The sequence below is a fragment of the Cetorhinus maximus genome, chromosome 4 (assembly GCF_964194155.1).
Source record: "Cetorhinus maximus chromosome 4, sCetMax3.hap1.1, whole genome shotgun sequence".
Lineage (NCBI taxonomy): Eukaryota > Metazoa > Chordata > Chondrichthyes > Lamniformes > Cetorhinidae > Cetorhinus > Cetorhinus maximus.
The window spans coordinates 137,000,879-137,020,168 of NC_135882.1; the positions used below are offsets into that span (position 1 = coordinate 137,000,879).

General features: G+C 42.2%; 1 protein-coding gene across 1 annotated transcript in view; it reads left to right on the top strand.

Moving 5' to 3' along the window:
* The first annotated feature begins 4,893 nt into the window (after window positions 1–4,893).
* The window catches only part of scap (SREBF chaperone), a 171,160-nt gene continuing 156,763 nt past the window's right edge, over window positions 4,894–19,290 (top strand). Inside the window, exons 1-2 of the mRNA XM_078540912.1 lie at window positions 4,894–5,029; window positions 11,497–11,703. Of these exons, the coding sequence (XP_078397038.1) occupies window positions 11,582–11,703 (122 nt within the window). The 5' untranslated portion in view covers window positions 4,894–5,029; window positions 11,497–11,581. The remainder of the gene's footprint in view (window positions 5,030–11,496; window positions 11,704–19,290) is intronic.

Sequence of the window (19,290 nt, forward strand, 5' to 3'; positions counted from 1 at the left end):
GAGGCCAAATGCAGACTGGGTGACCACTTTGTGGAACACCTCTTGTTCAGTCCACAGGCATGACCCCCAACTTCCAGTTGCCTATCATTTTAATTCTCCAGCTTGCTCCCACTGACCTTTCTGCCCTTGGCTTGCTGCAGTGTTCCAATAATGCTCAATGCAAATTCAAGGAACAGTACCTCAACTTTACAGCCTGAGCTCAACATTGAGTTCAACAATTTTAGATTGTAACCTCTGTCCCCATTTTGTTTCACTTTTCTTTCCTTTTTTTCTCTATTTCCCTTTTTTGATTTCAGATGGGAGCTATTTTAGGGTGCTGCCAGTCACATCACCTCTAGAATCATTGAAATTTTTAGCACGGAAGATGGCTATTTGGCCAACCATGTCAGTATTGGCTCTCTGCAAGAGCAATTCAGTCGCACTTCCCTGTCTTTTAGCCCTGTAAATCTTACCTATTCAGATAATTATCCAATTTCCTTTTGAAAGTCACAATTGAATCTCCTTCCAACCACACTCAGGCAATGCATTCCAAATGTATAGAACCTTGGTTAGGCCACACTTGGAATATTGCGTGCAATTCTGGTCACCACATTACCAGAAGGATATGGAGGCGTTGGAGAGGGTGCAGAGGAGGTTTACCAGGATGCTGCCTGGTCTGAAGGTTATTAGGTATGAGGAGTTGGAGAAACTCGGATTGTTCTCACTAGAGTGATGGAGATTGAGGGGCGACTTGATAGAAGTTTACAAAATTATGAGTGGCATGGACAGAGTAGATAGTCAGAAGCTTTTTCCAAGGGTGGAAGAGTCAATTACTAGGGGACATAGATTTAAGGTGAGAGGAGAAAGCTTTGGAGATGTGCGGGGCAAGTTTTTTTTTAACGCAGAGGGTAGTGAGTGTCTGGAATTCGCTGCTGGAGGTGGTGGTGGAAGCAGGTACGATAGTGGTGTTTAAGAGGCAGCTTGACAAATACATGAATAGGATGGGAATAGAGGGACACGGACCCCAGAAGTGCAAAACGTTTTAGTTGACGGGCAATATGATCGGCGCAGGCTTGGAGGGCCGAAGGGCCTGTTCCTGTGCTGTACTTTTCTTTGTTCTTTGTTCAAATCCTAATCACTTGCTGCATAAAGCAGATTTACTTCATGTTGCCTTTGGTCTTTTGTCAATCACCTTAAGTCGGTGCCCTCTAATTCTCAACCCTTCTGCCAATGGAAGCAATTTCTTGCTATCTTTTCTCTCCAGAGCCCTCATGAGTTGAACACCCCCAGACATGTCTTTTGTTTCTTTACATTCCCCATTACCAGTCACTTTGGCCTAGCATCATGAAACTTTTAGTCATTTTATCTCTGCCTTCCCTTTTGTTCTTTATCCAGCCCTGTCCTCTTTCAATTGCTTAAAAGCTGTTAACATTTCTAACTTTTCCCAGTTTTGTTGAAAGGTCACAGACCTGAAACATTGGAGTGAATTTAGAGGTTTTGGCGGTGGACCCATCCCCACCCACTGGCCGGAAAGATGATGGCAACTCCATGGCATCCATTTCCGGGAGTCTCAATGCGATTAAAAGCCAATCAGGTAGCCTGCTGCCTGTCATCGGGGTTCCTGTGCCCTGTAGCATGGATGTCCTTCCTCTAAGAAGTTGCCAAGCAACCAGAGGCTGCAACTCTTCAGTGTCAGTAATGCCACTGGGAGCACTGGCCGCTGCCAGTAATGCAGTAGGTCTCAGGAGAAAGGATTGTTGCTGGAGGCCGGGAACACAGATGAGTGGGGCAGGCTCATCAGGGCCAGTCAGGTAGGCTTTGGTGAGGGAAGTGGGTGTGTGGGCCAAGTGTGAGGCAAGTTTGGGTCCCTCCCTACGGTGCGGGCTGGCCAAACAGGAGGGACCCTGACCTCTGGGTCTCAGACATATGTGCCTTGGTATAACAGACAGCTTGCCCACATGGTCCCATCACCCCCCCCCACCTTCTGGGTGATAGAAAACCAGGTTAGGCCTCCATGTGGGAAGGCTGTCCTGCACTGTTCCTGCCCAGGCTTAATTGGGGAGAGTCAGGAAACCAATGCACTCTCCGCCCTTCCTGCCCCATTACATTGTTCACCGCTGCTTCCCAACTTCATCCCAATGAGGGGGGCGGTGGGCAGGCCATTAAATTCCTCACATGAACTCTATTTCTTTCTCCACAGATGATGCCAGACCTGAGTATTTCCAACGTTTTCTGTTTTTATTTATTACTTGGAATGACAATTGTCATAGATGATCTATTTGGTTTACTTCTGAATACGTTAACTATGGGACATTATGAAACGAGGGGCAGTTTGACAATATTCATAATAAGCAAATGTAGAGCACTGACTAATGCAAATGAAGAAAATTACTACATGATTGGGCTGCAACTGTGGGTTAGTAATTTTCCAATAGCATGAGTAAAAAAAGAAAAAATTATGGAGCAGCAAAATAAATTTGTGAAAATTCCACTTCATTCCAATCTGCAATAACAATATTCTGGTTCATTATATTTTATCGTTTTGAAATTTATTGGACTTAGATATATTGATTTAAGAAAAGCAGCCTGGTCTCAGTCCAGGTTCTATATTTAGACATCTATCCATTGCCCTTAATACAAAAGCAAAATTCTGCAGAGGCTGGAAATCTCAAATGAAAGTGCTGGAAGTATTCAGCAAGTCAGGCAGCATCTGTGGGGAAAGAAAGAGTTCAGGTGGATAATCTTTTGTCTGAACTGGTCTATTAGAAACAGTTCAGAAAAAGGTTCATTCAACTGATTCTGGGATGAAGGTGTTCTGGAAAGGTTGAGCAGGTTGAGCCTACACCCATTGGAATTTAGAAGAATGAGAGGTGACCTGATTGAAACATTTGAGGGAGTATGACAGGGTAGATGCTGAAGGATGTCTCCTCTTCTAGAGGAATCTAGAACTAGGGAACAGAGTTTAAAAATAAGGGGTCTCCCATTTAATACTGAGATGAGGACAATTTTTCCCCTTAGAGGGTTGTTAGCCTGTGCTCCCCAGAAAGCAGTCAAGGCTGGATCATTGAATACCTTCAAGGCTGAGTTAGGTTTTTGATAAACAAGGGAGGCTAGGTTTATGGGGAGCAGTCAGGAACGTGGAGTTGAGACCACAGTCAGATCAGCTGTGATCTTATTGAATGGCAGAGCAAGCTTGAGGGGTGAAATGGCTTACTCCTCCTAATTCTTGTGCCTACAATATCTTCATGTTACTATGGTTAAAAATTAAATTTGGATTATTTAATGCCATCCTACATATTTGAGGTTGTGGTCAGTACCTTGTTCACATGCTCCATGTTGGAGCGCTGAACAGGTGAGCAAGACTGTGGGAGTGCTGGATTTCAAATGTTCCAAGGCTTATTTTATGAGCCAAGTACGAGTAATGCTTAGATTTTGTTTTAAGCAAGTCAGTACTTTTACACTTTTCATCCATGGATGGGAGTGGGGCTAGTGATGTGACTTCATGCACTTGAAAGCTTGTAATCAGTTCTGCAGGCTTGATGCAGTAAGGTATTATTCTTTCAAATTGCTGAATACTATTGCATTAAAATACTGAAAATTTAAATCAGTTCTAAGTACATGTAAAGCAAAAAGGGGAATTGATATTTACATTTTGACCATTTGTTAGAGCAACTATAAAGAGTGTACAGCACAGAAACCAGCAATTTGGCTTAACCAGTCCGTGCCAGTTAATGCTGCACTCGAGCCACCTCCCATCCTTCCTCATCTAACTACCAGCATAACCCTCTATTCCTTTCCCTCTCGTCCTTACCTAGCCTCTCCTTAAATACAGTAATACTATTCACCTCAACCACTCCGTGATATTGGATTCCACAATCTCTGCACGGAATATAGAAAACTTGTATTTATACAGTCTCTTATAGTCTGAGAATTTAAAGCACTTCACAAATGAATTACCACTAACATTATTATTAACAAAAACAGAATTACCTGGAAAAACTCAGCAGGTCTGGCAGCATCGGTGGAGAAGAAAAAAGTCGATGTTTCGAGTCCTCACGACCCTTCAACAGAAGGGTCCTGTTGAAGGACCTGTTGGGTTCTGTTGAAGGGTCACGAGGACTCGAAACGTCGACTCTTTTCTTCTCCACCAATGCTGCCAGACCTGCTGAGTTTTTCCAGGTAATTGTTTTGTTTTGGATTTCCAGCATCCGCAGTGGTTTTTTGTTTTTAAACACTATTATTATTAATCTGTCTGAAATGTTAACCTAGAAACATACAATATTACAGCACAGCACATTTGGCCAGTCACACCTGTGCTGGTCTCAAAGAACGACACATTTAATTCACTTCCCCTGTCCTAAATATTTTTAATAGGTTTCAAATACTTAACCATTTTCCTTTTAAAAGTTATTTAAAGGTCCCACATGGTAAACTGGTCAGGAAAGAAAAAACCCATTGGAACTGAGGGAGAGTGGCAGCACTGTTCCAAAATTGGTTCAGTGGCAAGAAGCAAAGACGAATGATCGATGGGTTGTAGTCTGCAGGAAGATGTCAGTGGACTGGTCAATGGGCAGAAAAGTGGCAAATGGAATTAAATCTGGAGAAGTCTGAGGTAATGCACTTGCAGAGGGCAAATGAAGCAAGGGAACACACAATAAATGATAGGATACAGTCAGAAGTGTAGAGGCACAGAGGAACCTTGGAGTGCAGATGCACAGATCCCTAGAGGCAGCAGGGCAAGTAGGTAAGATGGTTAAGAACGCATACAGGATATTTTTCTTTATTAGCTGAGACAGAATACAAGAGCTAGGAGGTTATGCTAGAATTGTTTTTGTAAGTCAGGAGACTTGGCTAATTCTGACACCCCCCCACCCCTGGCTCAGAAACTACAAGTCCCGACATACCACAGGAGTGTCTGTGCATGTGGACCAGGAGCGGGCTGCACATGCACAGTTCAACATTGAGAGATCTACGAATCAGGGACATGCCTAGGGTGTCTATGTGATAGTGGCGTGAAAACCCAACCACAAGACCCAGTGGGGCAGAAAAGGTAAGCCTACATGATCAGGGAGTGTTCAGCAGTTAAAAAAGGCTGTAGGCAGAAAAGGTGCTGCTGGTAAAGACTCTGCGTAATTAGGACCTAGAGAAGCCAGAGGAGCTGAAAAGGTCACTGGCTCTGCTGGAAAGGGTTAGGGCTCAGAGGAAACCTGGGAGACATTTACAGCTTGGTGTAGCTGGGGAAATTGGAGCATGGTGAAACCCAGGGACAGTGTCAGCCCAGTGAAGCTTGCTGGCTATTGAAGAGCTGAAATTGCATCAGTAATTAGAGCCTGGAATGCAGACTCAGGAATCTAGGGGAACGTAGTCTCTGGAGAAGAGATTGAAACCTGGGACGTGAGCAGTTGTTGAGGCAGTCTGAGTCGGAATGGCTTTGAGGGGATTCATTGACTTGATCTTTGAAAGTGAGAAGTTTGGAATCCCTTATGGAGGAGACAGTTTTATCAAGCTTGATTTATTCAGTGTTCACTGACGTCTGGGTAGGTTGCTGAGACATCCATGGGATCTGTCTTGGTCAGATTTAAAAAGCATCAGTTCATTATCATTCATTATAGTTGATCTTATTCACTGTCTCTGAAATAACCTGAATTACAATGTTTTCTTTATTGGCTACTGGCTGAAAATGAGCTAATTGTGTATATAGATAATGTAGTTAATAAAGCTGTTTCAAATTGTTTCATAGTTGTTTTGTAGGTTATAAAGGACAGTAAAATCAAGGAAGCCAATGTAGATGCAGGAATAATAGTACAGAGTAGAAATTGTTTGCAGTGGCTAGAGGGTTGGTAACCAGAGGCGAAGGATTTAAGATAACTGGCAAATTAGGATCTGGAATGCACAGGAAGATTGTTGAAAGCAGATTAAATAGGAATTGAATATATATTTTAAAAAAGACAAACATTGACAACCTCTGAAGAATGAACAGGGAGCTCTTTAGAAATATTTAACTGAATATTTCTTAAGAGGTGCCACAAGCACTGTGGGCTGAGTGGCTTCTTTCTGGGTTTGAGTCTGTGAATTCACTGACTCAGTCATTTTTCCTAGTTTTATTGCAGCCATTCTTGTTTTTCCTCCATTTGTTCTGTACAAAGCTTTATTTTTCTTCTGACACCTAGGCTTGTTCAGCATACTTTACCTAGTTAATCTCTGTTGCATTTATAGAGAATGTCATAGCCATCTGTGTGATAACATTTCCATAAGGAGGATTGACAGGTTATCAAGAGCGGTGATCTAATCTGCTCTATTTATACTGCATATTAAAATTGTAGTTTTTAAAAAGACTCTTTTCAGTGGCCTTATAGGTGTGTTTAGAGAAGGCAATTCCAAAGTTGTTGCATCATGCTTGTAGTACAGAATAGTTTTCACACTAGCTTGGGCTGGTTTGTACTGTTGTGACATGCAAAAGTTAAATATTTGCTCTCGTCATTTTTCTTCTATGAAATTTGAGGTATTTCTGATGACAGTAACACTAATCTGCGATAGATATTTGCCAGCTACAACACACAGCTGCCAAGCCCTATTTATATTACAGGCCAACCTTGGTCTTTGACTTGGTGTCCATTCTTCCCTTGTGTCTCTTTGGAGTTTGTTTGGGCTTTTTCCATGTTAACAACGTTATACAAGTTTTTTTTGTTGATTAAGTTATGTTGTAGTCTCTGCTTCAGTAGCTACTTATATTAAACAATTCTGTGTTAAAATAAATATCAATGAAAAAATCTCAAATTTCTTTTTATTATTCCAGTGATAACACGGAGTTTGTGCTCATTTGCTATGCATTTTCACCCTTTAGTCTTTCACAATTACCAGATTCCCATTTAACTTTTTCTATTCCAGTGAAGAAACAGATTCAAAACATTCTTAACTGTAACCTTCATTCCTGGTATCATTCTAGTGAATCTTATCTAGGATTATAGAATAATGTAATTTTACAGCATTAAAGGGGGTCATTTGGCCCATAATGCTTTTGCTGGCTATCTGAAAGTATCATTTAGTTCCATCCTTTTGGCCTTTCTCCATAATATTGATTTTTAAAAAATACAATAGGAGCAGGAAAAGGTCATATAGCCCATTGAGCCGTACAATAATGATCATCGCAGATCTTGGGCTTTAACTCTACTTTCTTGTCCGCTCCGCGGATCCCTTGATTCCTTGAGACCAAAAATCTGCCTATCCTAGTCTTAAATGTATTCAATGATGGAGCATCCACAACTCTCTGGGGTAGAGAATTCCAAAGACCCAAAACCCTTTGCGAGAAGAAATTTCTCCTCATCTCAGTCTGAAATCATTGGCCCATTTATCCTGAGACTCTGCCCCCCCTTTGTTTTCAGTTCCCCAGCAGGGGAAACAACCCCTCAGCATCTACCCTGCCAAGCCCCTTCAGAATCTTGTTTCAATGAGATTAATAATCCACTTTCTTTAAAAGTTATGGATTCTGCTTCCACCATTTTTCTGGTAGGGCACCCCATCACATTGTAAAAAAAAAATTCCCCTCTTTTCATTCATTTTTGATAATCAATACATGCCCTCTAGTTACCCATTCAGTTCATAAGTTCAGCTATGTTGGGAGTACCTTTTCCACAACACCATGTTGGATGTTGAAATCACTTATTGCTTGGCAAAAGCAAGCTCAGCATTCAGCAGACTTAACCACTGGCTTTGGCAAGAGAATGGATTTTGTCCCAAAACAAAGATCAAAGTCTACCAGGCTGTGGTTTCTCACATCTCTTCTCTATGGCTGAGGCATGGACAACCTACTGGCATCACACAAAGCAACTAGATCCATTCCACCTTCACTGTTTAAGATCTATCTGCAAAACAAGTAGCAGGACCAAATCCCTAACACCGAAGTTCTTGTAAGGTGCTGCAGACCTGGTATCAAGAGCATGCTCAGGGCTTAACTTCACTGGGTCAGCCATGTGGTTTGCATGGAGGATTCCCACATACCAAGACAGTATTCCACAGCCAACTGAGCATAGGAACCTGCATTATTGAGTGTCCTAAATTTAGCTACGAATACATTCTCAAAAGCTAATCTCAGAGCCTGTAAGTTGGACCTCACTAATGAGGGGGTTAAAAAAAACCCTGGACAGATCAAAATGGAGAAGTCTCTGTCATCAAGCAGTCTCAACATCTGAAGAGAACAGTCAGGTCCCTATAGGGACAAGCAAGCATGCTGAATGTCACCCACCCCTCCAATGATTTCATATGTAATATTTGCAATCAGACCTACAAATCAGTGTTTGGTTTAACATCACATATGAGACAACATCAACCTAGATAGAATGTAACTCTTTCGAGTACATTCACAGTTCTTGGTTTTCCGGGAGTGGGACATGAACCCACAACCCTCTGATTCAAAGGCGAGGGTGCTATGAACTGAGCCACAGTTGACACCTCATCAACCTAGATGGTGAACAGCTTGCCTCCTTGCTGAATACTCATCAGCTGAAGCAATAGGAGAATCCAACATCCACTCACAGACCAGTTAAGATAGATTGTCCTTTACTTTATCAAAACTCTCCTCCCTTTGAGTTGTCCTTTTACAAAGACATGCTCACATCCTAAAATAAAAGTGATGCTTCACTAGAGTTTTAGTAACTATGTGGAGCTACTTGCTTCTAAAAAGTGCTGGTTTCCAACATTAGGCTAAAGTTGAGATCCAGTAAATGAAGGTTAGAACTTAGAAAAAAGTGGACATTTTCTTGATGTTTAAACATCAGAATTTTTTGATGCTTAGGCAGAAAGGTACAAGGAGGGAATTGCAGAGCTTAGAGCCTAGGCACCTGAAAGCACAGCCACCCAATGGTGGAGCATGGGATGTGCATGAGTCCAGAATGGTAGGAGCACAGAGTGAGCCCCTGCCCTAGTTCTGAACATGCATCTTTCTTTCTTATCTCACCTCATGCCCTCTGAGGTCACCTTGTCCATGAGGTCCAACTCCTGCCTGACTTCCACCAAACTGCTTTCCTGGCCCATGTTAGCTGACATTGTTAAGTTCTCTGTTCTGGCACTGTCCCCTCCCCTTCAAATCTACTGTCATCACCCCTCTTAAAAAAAACTTGCTCTTGACTCCTCTGTCCTTGCAAACTACCACCCCACCTCCAACCACCCTTTCCTCTGCAAATTCTTACTTGCCTGTAGTACTTTGTGTCTCATGTATGAGGACAACAAAGATCCTTCTGTATTTCAGCATTCTGCAGGCTCTTTCCATTTAAATAATAGTATTTAAACTATGCCAAACTGGACACCTCACATTTCCCCACATTATGCTCCATCTGCCAGACCACTCACTTAACCTATCTATATCCCTTTGCAGACTCTTTATATCCTCATAACTTGCTTTCCTACCTATCTTTAAATTTGGCTACAGTATATTCAATCCCTTCACCCAAGTTAATATAGGCTGGAAATAGTTGAAACCCAACACTGATCCATTGTGGTACTCCACTAGTTACAGCTTGCCAATCTGAAATCTTGCACTCAACGAGTGATTAGGATTTGGCACACATTGCCTGAAAAAAGGATGTGTGGATTCAGTAGTAATCCATAAAAGGAAATTGGATGAATACTTGAAGGAGGAGAGAATTGTAGGGATATGGGGAAAGAGGGGGATTGTTCTTTCAAAAGTGCCAGCACAGACTTGACTTCTATGTAATTCTATGATTTTATGAAACTAATGTTTCAGTCTGTTCTGATGAAAGATCGCTTTGAAATGTTACTTGATCTCTTTCAGATGCTTGCTGATCTGTTGTGCATTTTTATTTTTTAATCATTATAAAGTTAAGTTTGTCTGTTCCCTCAGCACTAACCCCGTATGAAAAATAGTAATCTATTATCAATTGTTCTGAATCATCCCTTAGTGTTTAGGATTTCACTTGGGAGTTGTGGAACTTTGGTAACTTGTGGGCAAATACTGAGCCTGTGAAATGTCTGTGCCATTGGCAATATCTCAATAAATCAGTTTATTTTTCCTGCATTTTTACAGAGGGCTATTGTTTAGTCATGCCAATCTTGCCTCTGAGTCAGAAACTTGTGGGTTCAAGCCCCATTCTAGAATCATAAATACATAATCTAAGCTGACATTTTGGCGGAGGGAGTGTTGCTCTGTGGAGGTACTGTCCTTTGGATCAGAACCTGAACCAAGACTCTATCTGCCACCTTGTATGAAAGCAGAAGATTACATTGCACTATCCAAAGCTGAGCAAGGGAGTTCTCCTATTCCAAAACAAAAATACCTGGAAAAACACAGGTCTGGCAGCATCTGCGGATAGGAGCACAGTTAACGTTTCAAGTCCGAATGACCCTTCAACAGAACTAAGTAAAAATAGAAGGGAGGTGAAATATAATCTGGTTTAAGGGGGAGGGGGCAGGGTGGGACAAGAAGAGCTGGATAGAGGGCCAGTGATAGGTGGAGATAACCAAAAGATGTCACAGACAAAAAGTGTTGAAGGTGGTGATATTATCTAAAGGAATGTGCTAATTAAGGGTAGAAAGCAGGACAAGCAAGGTACAGATAGCCCTAGTGGGGAAGGGATTGAAATAGGCTAAAAAGGTAGAGATAAAACAATGGATGGAAATACACTTAAAAATAATGGAAGTAGGTGGGAAAAGAAAAATCTATATAAATTATTGGAAAAAACAAAAAGGAGGGAAAATCGGAAAGTGGGTGGGGATGGAGGAGAGAGTTCATGATCTAAAATTGTTGAACTCAATATTCAGTCCGGAAGGCTGTAAAGTGCCTAGTCGGAAGACAAGGTGCTGTTCCTCCAGTTTGTGTTGAGCTTCACTGGAACAATGCAGCAAGCCAAGGACGGACATGTGGGCATGAGAGCAGGGTGGAGTGTTAAAATGGCAAGCGACAGGGAGGTCTGGGTAATACTTGCGGACAGACCGAAGGTTCTCCTATTAGCCTGGCCAATACGTAACCCTAAACTAACACTAAACAGATTAACTTGTCACTAATCCTCATAGCTGATTGGTTGCTGCATTTTTCCCCTCAATTATTGCAACTGTGACTTTAAGTCCAAAGCACTTCATTGACAGTGAAGACATTTGAGGTTCAATCAACATGTCTTTTTCTCCTTCCAATAGTATTTGGTTGCTTGTAAATAAAGCAAGCAAGAAAACAAGTGCATTATTTATTTTGCTGTACACCTTAAAACTCATTTCTACCATAATAGCAATGTTTTTAGATAGCTGGCACTATCTTTTGAAAATTAGGATGGCACAAACCCTGTTGGTCAATATTTGCAGAAGGACTCACTGAAAAAGTGAAACTACTGCCAAAGCAATAAAAGGTTGATGCCCTCAAGTAACAGTGACTTAGTGACATGTTGAACAAATGAAACATAGTGAAAGATGAATATGAATGAATTTTAGAATTAATTGAAAAATGATCCAGACTTTAAAAATACTACATGTTTCAATCAGAACTAATGCAAATACTTAACTTTTACCTTACAGATCTACTGATGCTACCAAGGCCACCTGGTACACGGTGACTAAATCAAATTATGTAATGACAGCCATGTGACAAAAGGTGACAACGATGACCCTCACTGAAAGGCTACGTGAAAAGATATCACAGGCTTTCTATAATCATGGGCTGTTGTGTGCGTCTTACCCCATTCCCATTATTGTTTTTACGGCTGTGTGCATCTTAACATGCTGGTAAGTAGCAAATTGCATCAGTATGAACATTGACTGACCAACAGCAGCAACAACTTAATCTTGTTTGGTAACTTGAAAGTCATGTTGAAAGTTCCTAAGCTTTACAGATGGGCAAATAGACACCAGATAAGAGTTTGAAGGTGGTTAGGAGAGGTGACTGAAGGAATGGCCTTCAGGAGCTTTTGAAGCATAGTAACATGGAATGCATCAAGCGACAGAGCTTCAGCCTAGCACATGACACCTGATAGCTTTTGGTAGTGGAGGGATGTGAACTCAAAGCAGACCAGAGCCAGATGAGTAGATATGAACTGCTGGGATGTAGTGCTTGATAACGTTGCAGATGGTGGAAGAGACAAGGTACCTTAGGGGTTTGCAACAAAGGGCATGTATTTTAAAATGAATGTGATGATGGACAAGAAACCAGTGGAAGTTGACAACAACAAGGGAGACAGTCGTCAAGTGCAACTTAGAAGTAGAGTGTAAACAGTGATGCTTCGGGCATGTTTAAGTTTGCACAGGGTGGAGCTAGCAAAGACTTTGAGAGCATTTGAGAAGGCAAGCCTAAAAAAGGTAATTAAGCTATTTGCTGTTGATAGTTTTCAAATGATTAATTAAGAGACTACTTGAGCCTTGCTGCAGGAGCTTTGTAACTAGTACCTTCTTTCTGAAGAAACCATGCCACAAGATGTCCTGGAGACATCCAAGATCAGGACATTGGCACCAGCTGGATCTGATCATCACCAGATGGGATACTGAACAGCATTCTCAACACATGCAGTTACCACAACACTGATACAGATGACTCTATGGTGTACACTGGGGTGAGGATGAGAGTTTTTATCATTTAAAAGCAGAAATGGCATCCTCACAGTAATGTCAGCCAAACTGCCTACCCAGGTAAAAACCAACAGTTCCTTGACTAAATTGAGCAGGTGTTCTCCGGAATTCCCAGAGTACAGAAGTGAAAAAAATATACTTCGAGACACCATCTACAATATCGAGCACTCAACATATGGGAAGAAAATGCTGATGGGTTTGAGGCTACCATCACTGTAATGGAACCTGTCATTGAAGATGAGCAGTCCACTCTCATTAATTACTAGAGGGATTCAAGCGAGAAAACTCTGAATGTGTTAAGAGCCACTTGAAGGCAGTGCCCCAATAGCTACTGGTTACAACTCTGCCAGAATATTCAGTTGCCTTTCAACACAGGGAAATGTATGGAGGGATCAAAGAGATGACAGGCCCATCAGCCAAGAAAACGGCTCCATTGGAAGATCTACAATTGACATGATCTTTTCATTCCAGCATCTACAAGCAAAATGCCATAAACAAAGGGTACCACTATGCATTGCCTTCATTGATCTCACCAAGGCATTCAACAATGTGAGCAGATGCAGTCTATTTAAGCTGCTGGAGAAAATTGGCTGCCTGCTGAAGCTGCTGTACGCAGTCACCTCTTTGTGACAGTGTGATGTGTATGATGGTGCAACATAAGAACTCAGATGCCCAGTGGGGTCAAGCAGGATTGTGTTCCAGCACTGACTCTTAGGAACATAGGAGCAGGAGTAGGCCAGTTAGCCTCTCAAGCCTGCTCCACCATTTAACTCGATCATGCCAGATCATCTACCTGAATGCCGTTTTTCCGCACTATCCCCGTACCCCTTAATATCATTGGTAGCTAGAAATCTATCGATCTCTGCTTTGAACATATTCAATGACTAAGCTGCCACAGCCCTCTGAGGTAGAGAATTCCAAAGATTTGCCACCTTCTGAAGAAATTCCTCATCTCAGTCCTAAATGACCAACCTCTTATTCTGAGACTGTCTTGTCTGGTTCTAGACCCCGACCACCCCCCAACCCAACCAGGGGGAAACATCCTTCTTGAATCTACCCTGTTGAGCCCTGTAAGCATTTTGTACACTTCAATGAGATCACTTTTCATTCTTCTAAACTCTAGAGAATACAGGCCCAGTCTCCTCGATCTTTCCTCATTATAATTCCGCCATACCCAGGATTAGTCTGGTGAACCTTTGTTGCACACCCTCTATGACCAGTATAGCCTTCCTTTGGTAAGGAGACCAAAACTGCACACAATACTCCAGGTTTGGTCTCACTAAGGCTGTATACAACTGCAGCAAGGCTTCTTTATTTCTATACTCAAATACCCTTGCAATAAAGGGTAACACATCATTTACTGTCCTGATTGCTTGTTGCACCTGCATGTTAGCTTTCAGTGAACCATAGAACCACAGAAAAAAGTTATGGCACAGAAAGAGGCCATTCAGTCCATTCGGGTCTGCGCCAGTTGAAAAAAAAAACTAGCTGCCCATTCTAATCCCACCTTCCAGCACCCAGTCTGGTATTTGATAAATTGCTGCACAAAAATAGAACCATAGAAAGGTTATGGTGCAGAAAGAAGCCATTCATCCCATAGTGTCTGCGCTGGCCAAAAAGAGAAATAACTTGCACTCATTTTAAAAACTTTCCAGCACCTGGTCCATAGCTTTGCAGGTTACAGCACTTCAGATGCAGACCCAGGTAGCTTTTAAGTGAGTTGAGGAGTTCTATCTCCATTCCAAACACCCACCACCCTCTGGGTGAAAAAGTTTTTCCTCAGGTCCCCTCTAATCCTTCTGCCAATCACCGTAAATCTGTGCCTCCTGATAACTGAACTCTCCACTAGAGGAAACAGGGCATCCCTGACTCTCCACTAGGAGAAACGGGGCTGTCTACTCTACGTAGGTCCCTCAATTTTGTACACCTCAATCAGGTCACCCCTCAGCCTCCTCAGTTCCAAGGAAAACAATCCAGTCTATCCAATCTCTCCTCATAGCTGCAGTTTTCAAGCCCTGTCAACATTCTTGTAAATCTCCTCTGTACTCTCTCCAGAGTAATTGTGTCCTTTGTAATGTGGCGACCAGAGCAGTACACAATTCCAGTTGTAGCCTAACCAGTGTTTTATATAGTTCCATCATTACATCCCTACTTTTGTATTTTATACCTCGTCCAATAAAGGAAAGCTTTCCAAATGCTTCCTTTACTACCTTATCCACCTGTCCTGCCACCTTCAGGGACCTGTGGACACACTCCAAGGTCGCTCACTTCCTCTACCCCTCCATTTATTGTGTATTCCCAAGCTTTGTTTGCCCTCCCCAAATGCATTACCTTACACTTCTGAATTGAATTCCATCTGCCACTTTTCTGCCCACTCAACCAAACATTGATTTCATTCTGGAGACAACAGCTACACGGCCAATTTTGGTGTCATCTGCAAATTTCCCAATTATGCCGTCCACATTTAAGTCCAAATCAATAATATATGCAACAAACAGCAAGGGACCCAACACTGAACACTGAGAAACACCACTGGAAACAGTTTTCCTTTCAGAAAACCACCCTTTGTTTCTTGTCGCTGAGCTAATTTTGGATCCAACTTGCCACATTCCGGTCTTCCATGAGCTTTTACTTTTCTGACCAATCTGCCACATGGGACCTTGTCAAATGCCTTAATAAAATCCATGTAGACAACATCCACTGCACTACCCTCAACGCTCCTCATTACTTCCTCAAAAAATACTATTAAGTTAGTAAGACATGATCTTCCTCTACAAAACCATGCTGACTGTCTGATTAATCCGTTCCTTTCTAAGTGACAACTATCCTGTGTCTCAGAATTGATTCTAATCATTTGCCCACCACTGAAGTCAGGCTGACCAGCCCATAATTATTTGGCCTATCCCTTGCACCCTTTTTAAATAATGGTTCAATGTTCGCAGACCTCCAATCCTCTGATACCTCTCCTGTATCCAGTGAGATGCAGATCCACAGATCCCTGCCCTGCTACCTTCAGATCCGCTGGAACTGTATAAAACACTGGTTAGGCCACAATTGGAGTAGTGTCCAGTTCTGGTCACAAATTTATAGGAAGGATGTGATTGCACTGGAGAGGGTGCAGAGGAGATTTACCAGGACGCTGCCTGGGTTGGAGGGTCTGAGCTATAAGGAAAGACTGGATAAGGAGGTTTTCCTTGGAGTAGCAAAGGTTGAGAGGGGACCTGATAGAGGTGTATAAGATAATGAGGAGCACAGATAGGGTGGATAAGAAGGCACTTTTTCCATTAGGTGGGGGGGGTCAATAACCAGGTGACATAGATTTAAGGTAAGAAGTAGAAGGCTAAGAGGGGAGTTGAGAAGTTTTTTCACCCAGTGGGAGTGGGAGTCTGGAACTCACTGCCTGAAAAAGGGTGGTTTAGTCAGAAACTCTTGTAACATTTTAGTAATATTTAGATATTCACTTTGTTTCCATAGCCTCCAGAGCTATGGGCCAAGCGCTGGAAAGTGGGATTAGTATAGTCAGATCTTTGTTGACCAGTGTGGACATAATGGGTCAAATGGCCCTCTTCTGTGCTGTAAACATCAGAGTCTGAGGATTGGAAAATGATCCTCAGAACATCTATTTCCTCCCCGACTTCCTCTAAGCCTGGGATACAACCCATCTGGCCCTGGTGATTTATCTACCTTCAAGGATGCCAGTCCCTCCTCTCACTATGCTTATTGCATCTAAATGTTTCACACCCCTCATTAACTATAATATCTGCATCATCCCTCTCCTTAATGAAAATGGAGACAAAGTACTTAGAGAACCCTGCCCACATCTTCAGCATCAGCACTCCAGTTGCCATGTACATCTGTTTGCCCCTGCACTTTCCTTAGTTATTCTCTTGCTCTTAATGTACTGGTAAGACATCTTTGGATTTTCCTTGATTTTTTTACCTGCCAATATTTTTTCATATCCTGTTTGCTTTCCTAATTTCCATTTTTACTTAACCCCTACATTTTCTATACTCTTGTAGGCTTTCTAAAAGTATCAAGTTTTTTGTGACTGTCATAAGCTTTTTCTGTTTTATCTTACCCTGTGTGCCTCTAGATAACCAGTGGGCTCTAGATTTGGCAATACTGTCCTTTTTCTTTGAGAACATTCCTACACTGTGCCCGTAGAATCTTGCTTTTGAATGCCTCCCACTGGTCTGTCACTGATTTCTCTTCAAGTAGCTGTAACCAGTCCACTTTCACCAGCTTGCCTCCCGGTTTTGTAAAATTTATGTTTCCTCAATTTAGAAATTTTACTCCTGTTCTATTTTTGTCCTTTTCCATAATTATGCTAAATCTAACTGCATTATGGTCACCCATTGCTACTTCATCCACTTGCCCAGCTTCATGTTCTAAGGTTAAATCTAGAATTGCACTCCATCTTGTTGGGCTTGTTACGTGCTGGCTAAAAAAGTTCTCTTGAATGCAGCTCAAGAATTTTGTGCCCTCTGTGCCTATTATACTGTTTGTATCCCAGTTGATATTAGGGGAGTTGGAGTCCCCAACTATTATTGCCCTATTGTTTTTGCACTCAAATCTGTCTACTTATTTGCTCTTTCTCCCCCTCACTGTTTGGTGGTCTGTAGTACACTAGTGTGGCTGCCTCCTTTTTATTTGAGCTCAACCTATATGGCCTTATTTGATGATTCATTTAGTACATCATCCCTCCTCACACATGTAATTGATTTTCGATAATGCTACACCCCCCCACCTTTTTTAGCCCTCCCTATCCTGCCTGAAAATCCTATATCCAGGGATGTTAATTTTTGCCCCTCTAGGCCAAGTTTCCATTATAGCAGTATCATCATATCTGTGCCCTCAGCTCATTGACTTGTTAAATATACTCCTTGCATTTAAATAAATACATTTTAACACTGCCAAATTTCTGTGCTTCTATCTTTCAGAGTTGCTCGCTAATTTTCTGTCTCCTGCTCCGAATTTGTCCTATATGAATCTGTCCTCAGGTTCCCATCCCCCTGCCAACCTAGTTTAAAACGCTCCCCAACAACAGCAAATCTCCCTGCAAGGACATGTGTCCTGGTCCCATTCAGCTGTAGACCATCCGGCTTGTACATATCCCACCTTCCCTAGAACCGGTCCCTTTGCCTCAAATCTGAAGCCCTCTCTCCTACACCATCTCTCCAGCCACTCATTCATCTGGTGTATTCTCCTATTTCCATACTCCCTGCATGTGACCTTGGACGTAATCAGGGGATTACAACCTTTGGAGGTCCTGCTTGCCAATCTCTTTCTTAACCCCCTGAACTCGGCCTGAGGATCTCGTCCCTTTTTCTACCTATATCATGGCACCAATGTGAACCATGACCTCTGGCTGTGCACCCTCACCCTCCAGAATGCTCTGAAGCCACTTGGTGATATCCATGACCCTTGTAACATACCATCATGGAATCATTGAAGTGCCTGTCCCCCTACTAGTACTGCTCTTCTGTCTTTTCTCCTTCTTCCTTGCAGATGAGCCACCCATAGTGCTTTGGTCATGACTCACTGCTCCCTCCAGAGGAACCTTCAGCCCCATTGGTACTCAGAACTGAATGGTCACCTATTAGAAAATTGGATATCCTCAGGTGTCTACTGCACTACCTGCCTTGTCTTTCTTGCTTGTCTGACAATGCTACATGGCCTAGTCCCTCTGTCTGTTCTTTAAGCTGAGGGGTGACCACTTTCTGAAATGTGCTATTATGTAACTCTCAACCTCACGAATACACCTCAGTGACATCACCTGCTCCTCAAGTTCCAAAATACAAACACCCAAGTCCCTTTGGATATCAACATTTTCTAATCTCTGCCCATTTAAGAAATCCTCTGCATTTCTGTTTTTCCTACCAAAGTGGATAACTTCACATTTTTCCATGTTATGTTCTATCTGCCATGTTCTTGTTCACTCACTTAGTCTGTCTAATCTCCTTGAAGCTTCTTTGCATCCTCCTCAATTCACATTCCCACTTAGTTTTGTGTCATCAAGATTGGAAATATTATATTTGCTCCCCACATCCAAATCATTGATGTAGGTTGTGAATGGCTGGAGCCTAAGCACTAATCCTTGCGGTACCCCACTATTCACAGCCTGCCAACCTGAGAATGATCTGTTTATCCCTACTCTTTGTCCTTTAACCAATCCTCAATCCAGTCCAGTATATTTCCCCCAATCCCATGAGCTGGAATTTCACTGACTAGCTGTGTGGGACTTCATCAAAAGTCTTCTGAAAATCCAAGTACACCACATCCACTAGTTCTCTTATCTATTGTGCTAGAACAAAAAAAACTCCCAACAGGTTTGTCAAACATGATTTCCCTTTCATAAATTCATGTTGACTCTTAGGCATATTATTTTTGCTGCTGTCGTATGCCTTCAGACTATCTACAGAAGGGGATCAACTTGCATACCAGAACTGGCGGAAAGCTATTCAGCCTTACTCACCTGAGATCCAAGACAAAGATGCACCAAGTCCTCAGAGAGTTGCTTTATACTGACGATGGACAGATTAACATTCCATACTGAGGAGCACCTTCAGTGGCAAATGGACAGACTCTCAAGCCTGTAAAGAATTTGGTTTGACCATAAAGCATCAGGAAGACACGTCATTATCCAGGATGTTACCATACTGCCATCTATCAGCATTGACAATGTGACACTGGGGGTTGTTGATAGCGTCACAAATCTAGGCTCCACAATCACTAACAACCTGTAACTTG